Source organism: Sorex araneus, chromosome 10 (genome assembly GCF_027595985.1).
Source record: "Sorex araneus isolate mSorAra2 chromosome 10, mSorAra2.pri, whole genome shotgun sequence".
Classification (NCBI taxonomy): Eukaryota; Metazoa; Chordata; class Mammalia; order Eulipotyphla; family Soricidae; genus Sorex; species Sorex araneus.
The window spans coordinates 7372925-7394937 of record NC_073311.1 but is presented as its reverse complement, the minus strand read 5'-3'; the positions used below and the strand labels follow the sequence as shown (position 1 = coordinate 7394937).

The 22013-nt window shown below is 36.8% G+C and overlaps 1 protein-coding gene across 1 annotated transcript in view; it reads right to left on the bottom strand.

The window, feature by feature from the left end:
• LEMD3 (LEM domain containing 3) overlaps nt 1–22013 on the bottom strand; it is a 76078-nt gene that overhangs the window by 6695 nt on the left and 47370 nt on the right. Inside the window, exons 5-9 of the mRNA XM_055118357.1 lie at nt 8263–8342; nt 8033–8178; nt 6153–6254; nt 5944–6046; nt 3975–4153 (exon numbers count right to left, since the gene is read on the bottom strand). Of these exons, the coding sequence (XP_054974332.1) occupies nt 3975–4153; nt 5944–6046; nt 6153–6254; nt 8033–8178; nt 8263–8342 (610 nt within the window). The remainder of the gene's footprint in view (nt 1–3974; nt 4154–5943; nt 6047–6152; nt 6255–8032; nt 8179–8262; nt 8343–22013) is intronic.

The following is a 22013-nucleotide window of genomic DNA, read 5'->3' as shown; positions in this document are numbered from 1 at the left end:
GCACCACCAGGAGAGATCCCTGAGCAGAGCCAGGAGTAAGCCCTGGGCTTACCAATAAATGAAAGGTGGGAAACAAAAACACAGTACAGTAAACTGTTTAATAGCAGTAATAGGGTGAAAACCACATGATAATGTAGAGTTGTACAGTGTGCTGAAAATGGAACAGATTATAGCCTGTTTAAGTACTGATGAAAAGATCCTGTACAGGAAGGAAGGGAATTTAAAGCTGAAGATACTCTTAAAAATCAGAGGGAGGGCCAGAGAGATAGTTCAGGGGTTAAGACTCTTGCTTTGCACTGTTACACCCAGATTTGATCCCAAGCACTGTATATGGTCCCACAGCACTGCCAGTTCCTGAGCCAGGTGTAAGCCCTGAGCACAAAGCCAGGTATAAGACCTGAGCTCAGCTGGGTGTGGCCCAAATCTCCCATCACAGCCCATGCCCCTGCCTGCACCGCTGCCTCACACTCACACACAACAAAACAATAATCCACTGGAGGGAACAGAATCTAAGTTGCAAGTCTTCGGAACCCCAATACCTTCTAGATATTCTAGATATCTAGGTAATTATATTAATTTGGTGGTGAAAACCTAAAGCAAGTATGATCTTATTTCTTCCATTTTAGTCACCAATTAAGAATTAGCAGAGATGGACAATGGTATGGAAAAAGAGGAGAAAATCTGAGATTGTTGCTGAGAGGAAAGTGTAGAGGCTGGTAGACTGTGGAAAGAGCATGAAAGTCACAGAGCACTGAGAATAAAATGAAGCTGACTGTTCGAGGAGGAACAACTCTGACAAGTCTGGTATGGTCTCCTCCAGCTGTGCTCAGTCACCTGTGTGCAGACAGGTATAGATATAACAGTCTCAGCCTTGGGTTAAACTGATCAGAGTAAGATAAAATCACAGTTAATTAAGGATAGTTAACAAGACAGTGCCTAGAAAGATGGATCATAGAAACCAAGATAGACATTGGAAAAGATGACAAAAAACAAATGAACAAAAAAAAAACTTAAGAAAGCAGGTAAATTAAACTGGAAATAGTGAACAAACAAAAAACCTTATAATCATAAGGCCAAAATTTTTCCTGGGTGCCACAACATGAACCAGGAATGATCCTGGCAGTTCCTTGGAAACTGCATGGAAACATAACTAAAAGCTGTCTGAGTGCCATGACCAGGAAGCGCAGCTGGCGAGCATATCTGAAAACCATAGTGACTCCCAGCTAGCAGCACAAGTAAAGAGTGTGGCCTGGGCAAGCATGTGTTCAAGTACCACTCTAGAGAAGTACAATCCTCAGGAGGGTACAATCCTCAGATGGGAACACCTAATATACAACCATGGCAAGTAAAACTAAGCATACAAGCATCAGAACCAACTTTGTAACTTTATCACTGCAACAACAGTGAAATGGTAAAATAAGTAACAAAAATATAAAATAATAGAAATGAAAGGATGTTTATTATAGCTAAAAGCCAAAGACATTGATTAAAAACTTCACAAGTATTTAGTATTATAAACCAGGTTATAAATGCTTGTGCAGTGCAAGGGAAGGAGGAATGGTGATTGGTCACAGAAAATTGACCAAATTGTGTATCAAGATCTATGACCTCTAGCACCTTCCAAACTTTTCTAGTAAGTGTTAGGTTCTATTCTTAGGTAAACTTTTAATGTAGGCAATATGATTTGTTTGTTTTTTGGTTCACACCCAGCAATGCACAGGGGTTACTCCTGGCTCTGCACTCAGGAATTACTCCTGGAGGTGCTTGGGGACCATATGGGATGCTGGAAATTGAGCCCAGATCTGCCTTGTGCAAGGCAAACGCACTACCCATTGTGCTATTGCTCCAGCCCCAGCAATATGATTTTAGTAAAAATCCAATATGGCTTGAGACAGGAGATGAACCAGAGACAACAGAAGCATTCATGGCACCTTATCCTAGCCTACACCTAAGTTTTCATGTAACAGCAGATCTGGGAAAAATTATTCCTGACCTATTTAGTCAGCAATTAGTTTCAAAGATCAACGGATTAAAAAAATAAACAAACCCTATGGTGCTAGGGATCAAACCCAGGTTGTCATAGAGGCAAAAATATCCCTGCTATATCCCTGGCACCAAACAGAATTTGAAGATATATTTTTTGTTTTCCTAACTGTAAGCACCACCTAAGACAATTGGAGATCACCAGTTAATGAATGATACATTTTAAATACCTCCTTCAAATGAATGCTCTTTATTCTAAACATTTTATCTGTCAAATCATAAATAATTTGCTGACTCTTTGCAGGTAATGTACACTAAGTCACAAAAACCCAGCTCATCTGGTGCTTTAAAATATGAATATGAACTTCAAATATTCAATTCATATTTAACTATATTTTAACAGAAAAAACGAAAAAAGGTAATTAATAAATAGTTGGGAAAGACATCATTATATAATAACAGCTTGCAGGGATAGTGAATTTCCAAAGGTTACTATAATTATTAACTCGCCAATTTTTTGTTGTTGGTGGTGGTGGTAAGGCTGAGTAGAGGAGGCTTCTAAAATCTCAGGGATAGGATGAATGGAGAGGTTATTAAGACCGCTCGAGAAATTCAACGATCAACAGGATGACGTTGGTGGTGGTGGGAAGGGGGTCTTGGAGCCATATTTAGTGGTAAACTGAACCTCAGTCAGCTGCATTGCAATGCAGCATCTGTAACCCACTGTGTTATCTTTCTAGATAATTCTCCAGTCTTTTATTTATAGTGCTGCACTTACATGAAGGGAAACATGAAATCTGTAAGTAAGTTAAACTTTTTTTACATATAAGCACTATACAGCATAACGTGCTTGATATATTTAAATGAAAGCAAGAGTTTTTATTTTATAAATGAATATACTTAAAAAGTCAGTGACATTATTATATTTAGATAAAACACACATGTAATGGCACTGAAGTGTATTATTAAAACCAAATTCTATGTTTGAGTTATATGTTGCTCTTTTAATGGATTAAAGATGTAAAACTATCATGTAGGAATATTACAATAATGTCTCAGTACTAGCTGGTACAATAATTTTTATAGTGAAATTCTTGAATGTTTTGCTAATGTTACCAGTAAAACTGTACAAAGGCAAAAAACATTTGTGACAGGTCTGCACATCATGAACTTAAAAGGAAAACTCTCAAAATACGTGACTCTTGGAATTGGATTTTTTTTTTGGTTCATTTTGTTATGTTTTCAGGCCATTAAGCAAAAAAGGTTTTGTTTTTTGGTAAGATAAAGAGCATCAAGTAAAGAAATATATCAAACAAAAATCCCCCTGATAAGAATTTTTCCTCAGTTCTCATAGCTGAGAATGGGTTCCCGAAATTCTCTCAGGCATTTTATAAAGTTATTAAAGAAAATGGAAATATTATCAATGTTTTAAAGTGTAAAACATCATTCTTGGGCTTTCAGATCAGTATGTGATAAACAAACAAATTAGAGTAACACATCATAGACCTTAAACTTACTTGACGTTATGTGCCAAAATTCAATTAAAAATTATCGATAGCCTAGGATTTCTACAAATTGCTAAAAGATAAAACCCAACAGAAAGATGGACAAAGAACAAGCAGAAAGTTACCCTGAAATAAAATTAAACTGACAACAAAACTTTATTATTTATTTCACTCAAGCACTTATGATTTTTGCAGTTGTGAAGTTAGAAAATTATTTTTCAAGTTTTTGTTGTTTAAAAAATACCCTTGTACAAATTTCAAGATGTAGACCAAAAAAAAAAAAAACAGGTAACTTTATTTTGTATTACATATTACTGGACTTTTTTTCCCCCCCCAGTTCCACAAGGTTCACAACAGACATGTAGAAAAAAATTGAGGAATTACATATGAATAAAAACATACTCAGTAGGCATAAGGATTCAGAAAATAATTTAGAACTTTACAAAAGTTTGTCACCTACGGAAAAAAAAAACAAAAATAGCATACCTTGACCTTGCCATACTTTAGAAGGTATTACTAATATTTTGTCACAGGATGCAGAAGGTTGGATCCACCGCCAAACCAGAAAATCTGCACCGCCTATTCTTCTTGTTTCTGTGCGAACTCTAGACTCATTAGCAGCAAGAAACTCAACAGCTCTATCCCAGACTTTCTTCATTTTTTTCCTAGCATGTAAACAAAATAATTCCTATTATGTTAACAAAATGACAAAGGTACTATCATATTGGCTTATCGTCTTTTCCAAACACTAGTGATTTAAGGTAGGGTTTACTGTTAATCCGGGAGGTTGTTGATGCTCAGAGGTTTGTTTTTGGCTACACCAGCAGTGCTCAGGGCTGACTGCTGTTTTTGCATTCAGGACCAGTCCTGGCAGGCTCAGGCAACCTTGTGGGGTGCCAGGGACTGAATCTGGATTGACCATATGCAAGGCAAGTGCCCCACGCACTGAACTATCACTCTGGCCCTAAGATTTTTCTTTTCCAAACAAACTCAGAGACCTGAACCTTTCCTCAGATTTATTAAATTTCAATCTCCAGAGGCAGAGCATGAGCATCAGTACTTTATTCTTCAAAAAAACTCCACTGTGATTCTGATGTTCTGTTAAGGCTAAATGCTTAAAAAGGGGCTAGAGTAGCAATACCACTTCTGGGAATATATCCTGGAGAAACAAAAAGGTATAGTCAAAAAGACATCTGCACTTATATGTTCATCGCAGCACTGTTTACAATAGCCAGAATCTGGAAAAAACCTCTCAGGTTTTTTCTGCCCGAGAACAGATGACTGGTTAAAGAAACTTTGGTACATCAATACAATGGAATACTATGCAGCTGTTAGAAAAGATGAAGTCATGAACTTTGCATATAAGTGGATCAACATGGAAAGTATCATGCTAAGTGAAATGAGTCAGAAAGAGAGAGGGACAGACATAGAAAGATTGCACTCATCTGTGGAATATAAAATAACAGAGTTGGAGACTAACACCCAAGAATAGCAGTATATAATACAAGGAGGTTGGCTCCATGGCTTGTAAGCTGGCCTCACATGCTGGGGAAAGGCAGCCTGGATAGAGAAGGGAACACCAAGTAAAATGTGGTTGGGGACCCTGCTCGAGAAGAGAGAAGCGTGCTGAAAGTAGACTAGAGACTGAACACGATGGCCACTCAATATCCCTATCGCAAATCACAACACCCAAAAGGAGAGAGAACAAAATGGAATGCCCTGCCACAGAGGTAGGGTGGGGTGGGTGGGGGTGGGAGTGGAGGGTGGGAGGGATACTGGGTTCATTGGTGGTGGAGAATGGACACTGGTGGAGGGAAGGGTTCTCGAACATTGTTTGAGAGAAACACAAGCACGAAGATGGGTAAATTTGTAACTGTACCCTTACGGTGACTCACTTATTTAAAAAAATAAAAACGGTCTGGAGTGATAGCACAGTGGGTAGGATGTTTGTTTTGCACACGGCCAACCCGGGTTTGATTCCTAGCATACCATATGGTTCCCTGAGCACTGCCAGGGGTGATTCCTGAGTGCAGAGGCAGGGGTAACCCCTGTGCATCGCCAGGTGTGACCCCCCCCCCAAAAAAAAACCCAGAATGCTTAAAAAAGCATTTTTATTCTATCTCATTTTTCAACTTATTTTTTGTTGTCATATTTTAAAATCTTCACTAACAAAATATTTTTAAAAGTTCAGGTAAAATATTCACAGACTGTTATATAAATGTATTTTTTTTATCATGATAAAATTAAGGTTAAGAAAAAGACAAAATAAAAATTGCACAGGAATGAGAGTAATTTAGAGTCTAGTTATGCTACTCAAAAATTAAGATAAGAAATTTTAGAAAGAAAAATTAAAAATACAAATATAAAGCCTGTAGAGAAAATCAGGTATAGTTGAGAAGGGTTGTAACTCTCAATATAATTCTCGTGACTTCAACTCACAATACTTTGAACACACCTGTCATGAGGTTGTATTAAAGAATCTCGCACATGTGGGATAGGCATGTAAGGTTGTAAATCTTTATTTTCCTGGCAAGCCTCATTATGGCTTCGTAAAACATCTGTAAACAAATCACAAAAACTTAAAAATAAATCAATCACCAGACATTATATAGCATTTTATCACATAATTACATCTAAAAAGTATGTACTTCACAAACACTATACCTATAATCTTTACCACCATATCATACATCTGTCTTGTTTCTTCTTCTTCTTTTGTCCAGCGATACTTCATGTAACGCAGAACGACACAAACCATCACTACACCTGCAATATTAATATACAGTCTTTGTTGTAAAACTGTGGACACTGTACTCAGTAACACCAATTACAACTTGAACTTACTGAGCAGTCAACAGTTAACTCTGATATTAGCATAGCACGAGGCCGACCCGCAATTCCTCCGCCCCTCTCGGAGAGCCGGGCAAGCTACCCGTGGTGTATTCGATATGCCAAAAACAGATCTCACAATTGAGATGTTACCGGTGCCCGCTCGAGCAAATCAATGAACAACTTTAAACAACGTGATGACACTGACAATGATACAGTGACAGTGATTAACAAAATAAAACAAAAACAAAAAGAAAACTATTGAGGTGCTCCAGCCACAACAGAATAAATCTTACCCAGTGTTTTGAAAGTTAAATAATTTAAACTGCATAGAAGAAATAATATTAACTATTTCCCAGAATTTCATTTTTCTTTTTGGAGTTGGAGGCTCAAATCCAGTGATTCTCAGGGGTCACTCCTGGTTCTGCACTCAGGAATTGTTCCTGGCGGTGCTCAGGGGACCATATGGGTTGCCAAGGATCAAATCCAGGTCAGGCACATGCAAGGCAAGTGCCGTTCTGACTGGTCTCTTTCTCCAAGCCCCACGTAACTTCTTTTAAAAATTTTTTTTTCATTCCACTGACAATACAACATTTACATACTATTTTGTTGTTGCTTTGAGGCCAGACCTTGTGGTGCTCAGGGCTTATTCCAGGCTCTGTGCTCAGGGATCATTCATTATGGAATAGGGGAACCATATATAGTTTGGGGATAAAACCCAGGTCAGCTGTGTGCAAGGCAAGCATCCTGCCTGCTGTACTATCTCTCTTTGGCCCCTAAATGCCATTATTAAAAAATAAAGCAAAAATTATGTTTCAAATACTTCTTCCTTTATGACATTAAAACACTAGGAAAGTTTCATAGAACTATAAATGTACTATATTTTAAAGTGAATTAACTTCAATATGAATTAAGGAGGTGTTAATTTATATACCTACTTATATATATATTTAACTTATTATATCATCATCACTGTATCACTGTCATCCCGTTGCTCATCGATTTGCTCGAGTGGGCACCAGTAACATCTCCACTGTGAGACTTGCTGTTACTGCTTTTGGCATATCATCATCATATATTATTATAACTTATTTTATCATTATATATTACATATGTATATAATTTATATCTATACCTAGATATTAACTGATAATAGAACATAGTATCTACATAATAGGATGTAATATAGATATTTCTAATATCTAGGAATCTCAACTAAATTTTTATTTTGTCACATATCTGTTATTATAAAATCATTTTAACTCCTGGTACTTCATATTATTTAAAACTAAGTCTGGGGCCAGAAAGATAATTCAACAGACTCAGCACATACTTTCATATAAGTTTGATTTTCAGAGCCACATAGTTCTCTGGGCACTGGAAGGATGACTCTGGGGCCCTCTTCCCACAAAAAACGAAAAATAAGCTTAATCTTTACATTTTCCTGTTCTATTTTCTAAAATAGATTTCTATTATACACTACATAGATTTTCTGGAGGTTTTTAGGATGATCTTATTCCTGCCTCCCCTGTAGCACTATTCTTTAAGTCCTTCAACTGATATTAACATTATTAAGAAATCTCATTATTATTTAGGTTAGTGAAGACTTTCGAATATAATTATAATGACAACCATTATAGAAGTGAATTCTCAAAGCTGGCATCTTTCACGCTACCGCATTAAAAACTAATGTCTTTCTCATTCTACAAACTTACCTAAGCATAACAGTAATAATCTGTGGGTGACAGTAATAAAAGCACGTCTGAAACGACACCAGAAAGACATCTGAGGTCTTGTGGACTGTAAAAACTGCACATGAGTTATGTTTGTCAGTTCTTCCTCTGGGCCATTACCAACACACCTATTAAAAGCAATGAAGGGCGATCATTCAGAGTTAAAGTAACAAGTCTTATACTAAAATCAGAGTGGAAATAAAATCCTTTACCTTATTCCCACATCTTTTCCATTTTCCAAAATCCATTGCAATGAGGTGTTAAATATATCTTTATATTCAGGACCTAAATCCTAATAAGAAAAATAAAGAAAATAACTATTCTTAATAATTCACATTAAACTTAACTCTGTGAACTGTCCCATAAAAACATACCTTATATGACATTAAATATAAAACATTTATAAATACAAAGTACTTAAATGTTACCATTTAAGAATATTTTGCTATTTAAAAAATAGTTACATATTTGGGGTCAAAGCAATAGTAAAATGGGCCGGGTGACTGCCTGGAAAGTGCTGACTACGGTTTGATCCCCTGGCACCACATATCATCTCCTGAGTCCTGTCAGGAATGATGCCTGTGCACAGAGCCAGGAGTAATTCCTAAGCACCACCAGGTGTGACCTCCACAAACAACTGAAATATATGGGGGCTCACTTTCTGTTGACTTAAAGAAAATTGGGCACAGACTACTGCTATTTTCTGAACCCTATAGTCTGTTTCTTATAATGTATCACTGCGATAAAATTTGGCCACCTTTTTCCTTAATGGAATACTATTTTTATCTGGACAAACTGATTAGATATTGCTGTTTCATAAATATCTTATTTCAAATATTACAAATATAAATATTTTTTCAAAATGTGCATGAAGACTATAAAATTAAGAAAAACTGAGTTATCAATGATAAAACTCAAACTTTGAAATAAAAAGTAGAATATGGATCCAGAACTGTAAGCTAGACTGCTTCATAATATCTGAAAATCTTACAATGATAATAATGTTACTTTTGAGTGTAGCATGATAAAATTAGTCAATATCGAGAAGATCCACATAACCTCAAAAACAGTATTTTCCAAATGACCAATGTAAGTTACAAAACATTACACAGGTCAAAGAAACATTCAGTACGTAAAACAGACCTAAGCAGACTAATGCAGATAGAATATACCACTGCTCAATAAATGTTATTTTGAAAAATATTACTTTAATAAAACTACATTATTTATATGAACAAGCAGTGAATTCATTACTACATTTTAGATGACCAATAAATTAAAAGTATTTTCTACAGTTTCAATTTCAAATATGGTAAACATATGTGCATGTATCTCAAATGTATGACTACAAATATGTAAATTTAAGTTTTCTATAATTTCAGGAATGCAAAAGAATCCTGGATATATATATACAAAATATAAATTTTGTACTTTCAATAAAAATGTTAAAGTAGTATATAATATGTAGTTTTTCATTAAATGAATGAAGCACTGAATATATATATCAGCACACATAAAACAATTAGAATATTTTAAAATCAAGATAGTATTTTATCACATCTTATTTTACATTTTAATCAATTAACTCTGTAAGGAAATATTTTCAATTATTTAATATTAAACAGTATTGTAATATATAACATTGAAAATTTTTTCATTCAACATTTAAGGGCACATATGTGCCAGATAACTGTTCTTAGACCCTTAAGACATAACACTAAAAACAATCAAAATTTTCTGAACTCATGAATATATTAAAAAAAAAAAGTCTTTACTTTTTTCAAGTACAAAGAACAAATTCTAAAAGAGTAAGAAGTCAAGAAAATTTAAAAACCTTTAAAATTTTTATAACTAAGAGCCATTGTACTTATCAACATCCTTTTTTCTGTTTGTTTTGGCCACATCTGGTAGTGCTTAGGGAACCATTTGGGGTACTGAATCAGGGTTGCCTTGCACAAGGCAGGGGCATAATCCCCTGTACTATGGTTCTGGCTCAAGTTCCTTTTTTAAAGGCATTGGAAATTGCAGCTTTTCCGATTAATGCAATTTGCCTTCTAATATGAAATGGGAAAGTTACTGTAATCATATCAAGTTTTATAAAGCAGAACTAGTCTTGTAAGGTATCATTACTGTGTGTTATGACAACCAGTATTTTTCAGATGGCTATGATTTAAAAAATAAAAAAGTGGAGGCCAGAAAGCTATTACAGTGGGAAGGGCACTTGCCTTGCTCATGTCTGACCTGGGTTTCATCCCTGCCACACATATACACTGAAAACCACCGTGAGTTATCCCTGAGTACAGTCAGGAATAAGCCCTGAGCATTGACAGCTGTGACCCAAAAAAACAATAACAAAAAAAGTGTGGTCACTCATTACAACATCATTATAAATCTAAGAATCTGTGAGCAATGTAAATATTTAATAATTGAGAAATGGTTCATTTGCAATCATTTCAAATGGATACTACCAGTTCAGAGATGATAAGAGCAAAATAGCTATGAACTTTTAAGAGTATGCACACGCTCATATGAGGAAGAACTGAAAAAAATGATTTTAAAGGATTTTTTAGTTTTAATCCTGTTGGAAGATATAACAAAATTATCAAAAATTAATTTCAGACTAGTCTCAACTGTTATTAGTATAGTACTAGAAAAGCTTTGCATATACGTAAAAAAAATATAATTTGGTCCACAAGGCCATAGTTTGTTGAACCACCATATTCACTTGGCTGAACATCAAAAAAGGTAAAAAGCTCTGATGAAAGATCAACAAGACATACTTTTGATAACATTTCATGGATGAAGACTTGCAAAAGAATACACGATATAGGACTAGAAGGGCTAGAGAGTAAATACTCTTTTGCAGCCTTATACACTTCTTACCTGTTACAGTTTTGTATTTTAATTGTCTCTCTGACTTATCATTGAACTATACACATATTTCATTTGTAATATTTTGGAACTTCAGAGGCTAAGTTTCATACCTTTATATGTATAATTATCACTCATCTCAGAGTTCCAGTCAAATCATCACCAAAAAGATACCTCACTCATTCCTTTAACTCCCCTCTTCTAGTAACTGCCATACTATACTTTACTTTGAGTCTTCAGAACTAGTTCCATTGTTTCTCAACAGTTAGTTTGCTATAGTAATTGATACTTGACAGAGATGTGACATAATTTGATCTTTGTCTTTCACTTCTTTATTTCACTTAGCCAGAATCCCCTCAAGATACATCCATTATGTCCCAAAGGGCACAATCTAATCTTTTTAAAAAAAAAAAAATAGCAGAGCTATTTCCATTAAAATATAAATCATAGACTCTTTAACAAATCATGTCAGTGGACATTTCAGCAGATTCTATGTTTTGATTATGTGTCACATTCTTATTTTTAAGAAATCTTCAAAAATGTTATAAAACTATGCCATAAAACATATGCTACAAGTAGTAATTAAAACAGCATGGTATTGGGATGGAGACAGACTCACAGACCAATGAAACAGAGTTGAATATTCTGACACAGACTCTCAAATATATGATCACTTAATCTTTGTTAAAGGACAAGAAATGTGAAATGAAACAAGGAAAACCTCTTCAACAAATGGTGCTGGGAAAACTGGACAGCTGCCTGCAAAAAAATAAACTCTAACCTCTATGTAATGCCAGGCACAAAAGTCAGATCAAAGTGGGTTAAGGAACTCAACATCAGACCTGAATTCATACATGGTACATGGAAGAAAATAAAGGCAGAACCCTCCATGATATTGAAGCTAAAAGCATCTTTAAGGATGAAACACCACTGACCAAGCAAGTGGAAACAAACATAAACAAATAAGACTACATTAAACTAAGAAGCTTCTGCATCTCAAAAGATAGAGTGACCAAAATACAGAGAGAGCCCACTGAATGGGAAAAATTATTTACCCAGTACCCATCAGGTAAGGGGTTAATATCCAGACATTAGTAGAAATGTATAAGAAAAAAACCTTCAACCCCATCAAAGAATGGGGAGAAGAAATGAACAGAAACGCCCTCATCAAATGACCAAAAGGCACATGAAAAATGCTCTACATCTCTAATCATTAGAGAGATGCAAATCAAAACAATGAGATATCATCTCACAGCAGAGACTGGCACACATCAAAAAGAACAAGAACAACCAGTGCTGGTGTGGATGTGAGGAGAAAGGGACTCTCATTGCTGGTGGGAAAGCCAACTGGTCCAGCCTTCCTGGAAAACAATATGGGCATTCCATATCAACCAGCAATACTACTTCAGTGATTATATCCCAGGGGGTGCAAAAAAGAACAATAGGAATGACATCTGCACCTGTTTGTTCATTGTAGCACTGTTCACAATAGCCAGAATCTGGAAACAACTTGAGTGCCGGAGAAAAGATGATTGGTTTAAGAAACCATGGTACATCTACACAATGGAATACTATGCAGATGTTAGGAAAGAAGAAGTCATGAAATTAGCTCATAAGTGGATGGACAGGGACAGTATCATACTAAGTGAAATGAGTCAAAAAAGAGGGACAGACATAGAATGACTGCACTCATTTGTGGAATATAAAATAATATGAGACTGACACCCAAGGACAGTAGAGACACAGGCCAGGAAGACTGCTCCATGGTTGGAAGCCTGCCTCATGAGCTGGGGGAGAAGGCAACTAGGATAAAGAAGGAATCACTAAATCAATGATGGTTGGAGGGATCATTCGAGATGGGAGATGTGTGCTGAAAATAGACCAAGGACCAAACATGATGGCCTCTCAGTGTCTGTATTGCAAACCATAATGCCCATAAGTAGAGAGAGTAAGAGGGAAACTGTCAGCCAAAGAGGTAGGGGGTAGGATGGAATGGGGGGCGGGGGGGAAGGAAAATGGGGACATTGGTGGTGGAAAATGTGCACTGGTGGAGGGATAGGTGTTCGATCATTATATGAATGAAACTCAAACATGAAAGCTTTGTAACTGTATCTCACAGTGATTCAAAAACAAAACAAAACAAAACACATGCTACAGGATGAATTTGGCCCACAGGGACAATTTGTCAGCTCCTAAGCTTAGTCATTGCTGCACTGTTCACAACAGCCAAAATCTGGAAACAGCCCAAGTGCCCTAGAACAAATGACTGGTTTGACTGGTTAAAGAAACTTTGGCACATCTACACAATGGAATACTATGCAGCTGTTAGGAGAGATGAAGTCATGAAATTTGTTTATAAATGGGTAGACATGGAGAGTATCATGCTAAGTGAAATGAGTAAGAAAGAGAAGGACAGACACAGAAGGACTGAACTCATTTGTGGAGTATAGAATAACATCACATGAGGCTGACACTCAAGGAAAGTAGATACAAGGGCCAGGATGACTGCCCCATAGCTGAAAGCCTACTTCATGAGCGGAGGGGAGAAGGCAGATGGAATAGAGAAGGGATCACTAAGAAAATGGGAGATGTGTGCCAAGTGTAGAAAATGGACCAAACATAATGACCTTTCAGTGTCTGTGTTGCAAGCCATAATGCCCCAAAGTAGAGAGAGAGTATGGGGAATATTGTCTGCCATGTAGGCAGGGGGAGGGTGGGAAAGGGGGTGTGTGTATACCGGGGATATTGGTGGTGGGGAATGTGCACTGGTGGAGGGATGGGTGTTTGATCATTGTGTGATTTTAACTCAAACATGAAAGCTTGTAACTATCTCACAATGATTCAATAAAATTTTTTTTAAAAAGTCACTGCTGCACCAAAAAAAAAAAAAAAAGTTAAAACCAACAAATCAGTAAAGTGGCAGGATACAAAATAGAAATCTAATCTTAGACTTTAAAGAATGAGAAAAGGAGAAACAAGCAGTCAAATATCGGCTTATAGAAGAAAATAATAAAAATTAAAGTAGAAATAAATGAAATACAAAAAGATACAAATGATCAATGGAACCAAGAGATAGTTCTTTTAAAGTATGAAGTTGACCAAGAATAGTAGAAATAAGTACCAGGAGGTTGACTCCATGGCTTGGAGGCTGGCCTCACATTCTAGGGAGAGGGCAACTCAGAAATGGGAACACCAAGTAAAATGTGGTTGGAGGCCATGCGGGGGTGTGGGGGGGAGGGGAGGGAAGGGTGATGAGTGCTGAATGTAGACTAGAGACTGAACACAGTGGCCACTCAACACCTTTATTGCAAACCACAACACCTAATTAGAGAGAGAGAACAAAAGGGAATAGCTGCCACAGTGGCAGGGTGGGGTAGGGGTAGATGGGATTAGGGGGTGGGAGGCATGCTGAGTTTACTGGTGGTGGAGAATGGGCACTGGTGAAGGGATGGGTTCTCGAACTTTGTATGAGGGAAACATGAGCACGAAAATGTATAAATCTGTAACTGTACCCTCACAGTGATTCACTAATTAAAAATAAATTAATTAATAAAAAAAAGTATGAAGCTGATAATCCCCTCCCCAGACATCCCCTCAAACCTCCAATAAAACCTGTTAAAAAAAATCAGAAATGAAAATGTTACAACTGATATAGCAGAAATTAAATGGGTCTTAAGAAATTACAACAAATTATCTATGTGCAAAAACGATGGACACCCTCTGGTGGAAGCCACACGCACGACTGCTGCAGCGTGATTCGCCTTGCACTGGCCAGCCTGGGCCTCAGTCCCGGCAGCACGTGGCTCCTCAAGCCCAAGCCCACCAGGAGTGAGCCCTGAGCAGTTGGATGTGGCCAAAAAAACAAGAGGAAAAGAGGGGGGACTAGCCGAGAGGAAGTGGCCAATTTTTTAAATCATGAAACCTAAGACCAACCAGGAAAAAAACAGCTTGAATGGACCAACAAATACATAATAAAAGGAGTAACAACAACAACTGCCTAAAGACCCATGGATACGGCTCAGATTTCCAGCACCACACCATAATCTGAGTATGATCCTCTGAGGCACTGTCATTTGCAACCAATTGTGTGAGATATTTGGCATGTCGAAAGCAAGTGAGCAACATTTGGAGAGCTCACACTACAACCATGTGACTTCTAGTATCACAATGAAAACAAGAGAAGAAAAAGGAAGGCGCAGGGATAAAGGCTCCCTTAGAACAAAAGACCAGGACCAAATGGCATCATCAGTGAATTTTAGGAAAACTTGCAAAAAAGACCTAATATGCTTCCTACTTACACTCTTCTAAATACAGCAGAGAGGAGGAACACTCTCAAACACATTCTATGAGATCAGTATCACTCTGATCCCCAAGCCAAAAAAAGAACAGCACACATACAAAAGAAAACTGGTATTTCACAGTGAAAATCACCAACAAAATCTTAGCAAACTGATTCCAATAAATCAAGAGAATCATTCATCATGATCACATGCGATTTATTCTATCAATCTAAGAATGCTTCAACAATGTAAAAGGATTTCGAGTTTGACTTAGCACTGCAAAAAAAAGAGAAAGGTTCAACATATACCAATCAATTAATGTGATACACCATTAGCAACAACAAGTCAGTCTTATTAATAGATACTAAAAAAAAATTTGGCATGATTTAATATCCATTTATTTTTTTAACTTTAAACACTGTGGTTTACAAAGTTGTTTATAATACAGATTTGGGCATTCAAAGTCCCGCACTGATCCTATCACCCTATGACCTTTCCTAACCCTTGTTCCATTTCCCATCCACCCTCCAAACCTGCCCCCTTACCAAGCACAAAATATTTTATTTTATGTTGCTTATTACAACAAAATAGCAAACGAAGTTATCAAAAAATAAGCAATTCAGAGAGATATTATGCACCCCAATTTAGAACAATGTTATAAAGAAATGGCAGTTTAAACAGTATGGTATTGGGAACTGGCCCACTGTACAAGGCAAAACAGAATAGAACACTCAGAAATAAGCTCACACATAAATATAGACATCTGATCTATGATAAATACTGAGTCAGAGCTGTACTATGGTCTTTTCAACAAACGGTCCTAGGAAAACTGGAAGAACCACGTACAAATAAAGGGGGGGAGGACTAGATCACTTTAACACTCTTCTCAAATACTAACTCAAAATGGCTTAGTCTTTAACATTAGATCTGAAATCATATGAAGAAAACATAGCCACTTGAGCTTAAGAATGTATCTGGAAACTGAACTCCACTGACAAGAAAAAAGAACAGATAATCAGAAGTACACCAATTAAAAAGCTTTTCCACACAGTATAAGAAACTACCACAAAACCCAAATGCCACAGTAGAAACTGGGAGAAGATTTTTGTACATCATATTTCCTGAAGAGGCTGATATTCAAAATTTAAAAAGCATTTACACAATTCAACAACAAAAAAGAAAAGCACTGCAAAAATGGACAAGAAAGGGGCCTGGTATAGCATGGGGTTAAGACGCTTGCCCTGCAAAGTCCACTTGTGGTTTGATCCCAGCATCTCAGCAGGTGCTCTGAGCACAACAGGAGTGAATCTTGTGGGCATAGCAAGGAACACTGCCAAATGCTGCCCAACTTCTCTCCCCACCTCCCCTCCACGCCACCCCCCCCCAAAAAAAAAGTGAAATTTTACCTTTGGAGACAAAGGGAAAAAATTTGAGGTGATTACGCTAGGTAAAATAAGGAAGTAAACAATAATTACCGTAAGGTTTCACTAATATATAGACTATAAAGAAAGCAAAATAATTGGCAAAAACCAATAAAACTCTTCGAAAACTATGGTGTTATTCAGTGAAAAAGAGGAGAAAGGATGAGAGAAGTGGATAGAGGAGATATTTGAATAGTGAGATGAGGGGCTGGACCGATAGTATATCAGGTAGGGCATTTGCCTTGCACACGGCTGACCCCGGTTTGATCCTCGGCATCCCATATGGTTGCCCCAGCACCGCCAGGAGTAATTCTTGAGTACAGAGCCAGAAGTAACCTCTGAGTATTGCTGTTAGTGACTCAAAAAGAAAAAAAAATTAAATAGTGAGATGACACTAGAAGTTTGGTGAAAAGTCTGGTGAGTCATATATACATATAGAGGTGCAAAGAAGCTATATCACTTTAATACTGTAGCCTTGTACAAATACATAATTAAAATAAAAACTCATTACAATAGTGAATATGACTTAATGTTTGATGATTTAGTAGCAACTTGATCTTTCACCTTCAGAAATAATGAAAAGAACATGCTCTTTGAAATAAAGCAGTTTTGGGAATTATAGCATGTCTCCATTACTGACTTAGCCATATGAACTTATGTAGCACTGCACTGTAGCACTGTCATCCCATTGTTTATTGATTTGCTCGAGTGGGCACCAATGTTATTTATACAGATCTGTCCACTTTGATCACTTTTTCAGATCCTAACCCTTAAAATCAGTCCCTTATCTAATTGATACTCAGAGCTAAGGGTTTAAGATATACTGTAATAGATAAACATACTAATTATTAAATTTCTCCCACATTTCACTTCTTAGATTACCTTTTCTTTAAAAAGACAAATTTAATTTCATTAATAATAGATTATCTAGGGGCTGGAGCAATAGCACAGCGGGTAGGGTGTTTGCCTTGCACGCAGCCGACCCGGGTTTGAATCCCAGCATCCCATATGGTCCCCCAAGCACCGCCAGGAGTAATTCCTGAGTGCATGAGCCAGGAGTAACCCCTGTGCATCGCTGGGTGTGACCCAAAAGGCAATAAATAAATAAATAAATAATAGATTATCTAGGTCATAAAAGTCTATCAAACCCATAACTTTACAAAGTTATTGCTATCTTCTTGATTATTACTATTAGTAGAAGTAGTATTTTTTTTTGGGGGGGGGGGCAGACCTAACTGTGCTCAGGGCTTACTCCTGGCTCTGCATTCAGAATCACTTATGGCAGGGCCCAGAGGACCACATGGGGCCCCAGGAACTGAATCTGGGTCTACTGTGTGCAAGGCAAGTGCCCTGCCAGCCTTACTCTTTACAACCCCATTTCCTTATACCTTCTTATAATATCCTGAACAGAGGCAAAAGACATGACTTGACTTTATAGCACCTGCTTTGCATATGTGAGGCTGCAAATCTGGCAATGCCTTTGTGATCCCAGCACCACAACTGCAATCATCTATGGATCACAACCAACCGTGAGACCACCACAAAGGCAAGGCAAGAAAAAGAACCTTAAACATCTCCCTATATTAAAGGTTACAAAATGTTTAGAAAGCAACCTAGGAAGCCAACCACTGTTCACTACATCCTTCATTCAAAAAGTTACAACACAATGCTACTACCATTTAAAATAACAATCTTTAGTTTTCTTAGGAATATATAATGCTATGCATTTCCTAAATGTTCCACCAGAGGGACCTCTTAACTTTTCATAAATCAAAACAAAATTTTCAATCATAAAAATGAAAACAGCTCAAATTGAGAAAGTTAGAAAGACAGTGCTTAAACTAAATTAATCAATGTTTACTTAAATGTCCTTTGAAAGAAAAAGTGGAAAAAATTAATTGGGAGCGGAATGTAAAGTATAAAAAATAAATTTCAATAGTCTTTATTACTAATTTCACTCTATCAATTTCTAATATTATGCTTAAAATTGACTATATGTTAGAGAAAATTTAGTTTATACCTGTATGACTTCTACACATTCTTTGACTCGTACTTTTAGCTCTGAATGCATTTGGTTGCAAAATGCATTTGGTTGCTTAATTGTATTGCTGGTGAAACCCAAACCCAAAAACTAAAACTACAACTCCATTAACAAAAATGCATGTTTTGTAAACAAATCTTTTCTAGGAGTCTTTCTAGAAAAAAAAACTGATTAGAAAATAAAATATTTCCTGCCTAGTTTGAAGTATTTTCATAATACTAAAATACCATAAACCAAATCAATGTAATCATATAAATGACATGGGAAGATATTCATAATAAATTAAGAATAAAAATATTTTTTAAAATTGGGGGTTGGGCGGCACACTTGGCTGTGCTCAGGGCTTACACTTGGTTCTGTGCTCATTCTGAAATCATTCTTGGCAGGCTCAGGGGCCTGTATTTGGTCTGGGATTGAACTTCAGTTGGCAGTGTGCAAGGCAAGTACACCCCCCTCCTGCCCCCCTGTCTTTTACTTCTGGGAAAAAATATTTGTAATAAAATATTAGTGATATTTATAGTGATATTAGTTTTAAAGAAAAAACTAAAAAAATTGAGTAAATTAGTATTTATCCCTAGGAGTTAAATTTGAAATGCTTCTGTTACCTTTTGTTTTCCATATGAATTAAACCAAGGACATGAGTTACAGTCATATGGGAAAAATAAACAATATTAAAAAGAGTACTTGAAAGCTGACCAAACAGACAGGAATCTTCTTTTGGCCCCAAATTCCTATTTCATGGTTTTGTTTTCTTTTGTTTTTTAACTGAATCTCTGGAGGTTACAAGCCATACCTGATATCACAGAACATCAAATTCTTAGATGGGCTTCCAAAAATGAAAAGATTATATACTAACACAGCGATATAGTCAATGTATATGAAGGATATGTAATGTTTCTACATAAAGTAACTTCACTTGATATATTGAGAAATGGAGTTAAAACAATTCAGGATCTTTTATAAAGAATAAAGTTAGATAGCACAGGAGTTAAGGCACTTGCTTGCCTTGCACGTGGCTGACTTGGTTCAATCCCTGGCATCCCAGACGGTCTCCCAAACCTACCAGAAGTGATCCCTTAGCTTAGAGTAATGTAAACCCTAAGCACCACCTGATGTGGCCAAAGAAAAAACAAAATAAAAAACCTTCAAAATCCTACTCAATTAAAAACTGCAAAACCCAATCTGAAACAAAAAACAATCCCAAGGAAAAGATTTAAATATATCCTTAAAAAGTTTGATATTACCAATTTTTTTAATGTAATATAGGAAGTTTCCAACTTAACACTTTTTGTAACAAATACTTTGTTGCATTTTTAGTAAAATGAATTCTCTTGTTTGTTTTTGGGGCCACACCTGGTGGTGCTCAGGGATTACTCCTGGTTCTGCACTCAGAAATTACTCCTGATGAATCATATGGGATACCAGGTATTGAACCTGGGTAGTCTGTGTGCAAGGCAAGCACCCTACCAGCTGTACTAACTCTCTGGCCCCTAAAATTAATCTTTATCATACCCTACTGCAGCTAGCTTAGACTCCAAAAGAATTTCTGGTTCTGTGTCTTTTGTTACCTATCTTGTTGATTCACAGCTACAATCAAATAGTTAGGAAAAGAGGCAGAGAAAAATTTTATCTTTTCACACCACCACCTGTCCCTTTCTCAATTCTAGTTTAATTAAACTTGTTAAAGTAGCCTTCTTTCTATCCTGTCGCCAGATCCCATCAGATCTACCTTAGTCCTTCAAGTATAGCATCCAAAAAATTTTAAAGATTCTCTTAGAGTCTTAAATGAGTATCCTGCTTCAGAATTGATAAAAATTATTTGCTATACCTGAAGACATTAAACTGAGCAAAGGTGGTGTGTGGTGTTGTGGAGGAAAGAAAGAAGCACTAACCATAATCAGTTTTTCCTATAGCTAAAAGTAAAAAAAAAATTAAATATTAGGAACCTGCTTGTATTGGATTGTTACATGCTGTGTCTTCTTCCTAAAATACTTAGTTATATGCCCCCTTTTCCCATCCATCCCTTCTTTGTCTATCTCTACATTCCATCTACAAATTCCCCCTCAATTGTTGGACAAAGGGCCATAATCATAACCCTTTGTAAGCCAGGATTTTTAAACCAATTTTTTTAGTTTTTGATTTTGGGGCCCCAAGAGGCTGGATATCAGGCCTATTACTGTTGTGTGGGGGGAATGGGTGAGGTAGAGTGTCACTCAGGGTAGTGCCTGGGGAACCTGAAGTGCTTAGGGATCAAACCTGGGTCTCCCATATGCAAAGCATGAACTTTTGAGCTATTTCCCCAGGCTCAGAATCTAATTCTTAAACTAACTTTGTCATCAATATCATTGTTCTAATATATGTCAACATTGAAAATTAAGAGAATGAGGCTGAGATAAATCCTATATCATGTCACTAGAAACAACTCCCAAAGTGACTCTGAGTTAATTAGGAAAGACAGAGGAAGGGACACGGGGAAGGGTGGGCAGGAGGGGGTGCAGGTGGTAGAGATGCTTCCTGTGATAATCATCAAGCACTGACCCAACTAAATCTACCAACAACTATGACAAGTATTAGTAACAGTCACACTTTTATATTAAAAAATAGGTACAGCAAAGTTAAGGAACATTTACCAAGACACAAAGATTTATCACACCACTTCTTATCTTATAGTGCTAGGATCTGAATCCTCATTTAATCTCCATCTCATTATACTGTTTTAGCATCCTCGGGTATCTATGAAAAACTCACGAATTAAGTTAAAAACTGAGTCCACATTTCTCTCTTTTGATAAGCAAATCACGAAAAATCACCAATAGTTGGCCGAAACCCTTAGAATTATACTGCCTTCTAATTTTTTTTTAAATGTAGAGTACCACCATCAGGAAGTTGATAGAACGGGAAACCAGAGACTCCTCCCCACAGTGACCAAAGTCAGCAATGTACAGAACATTCTCCTTATGAGAAATCCTGGGGTGTGAGGGGAGTTCCCAGAGGACTGATTTCTGTTTTGTTTGAATGGAAACTCTGACCAGAAAGGATACAACAAGTTTGGAATCCAGTAGATAAAGACACAGAAAGTGTGAGAGAAAATCCTCGAAGAGTTGGCATGTGTGTCCAAACTGCCAAAGCAAGTGTTTCCCTGGACCACCTGACTCAAGGAGCTGACAATACTCAGCACTATTTAGATGTCTGGTGATTACTGAGAGAAAAAAAAAATTTTTGCTCTGGCTGCTCCAGATGGACACACAGCAGAGGGAGCAAGGGATTATAAATTCCTGAAAAAAAAAAAAAAAACTTGCAACATCTCTCTACTTAGGAATTTAAGTTCACAAGTCCAGAAATGGACCCAC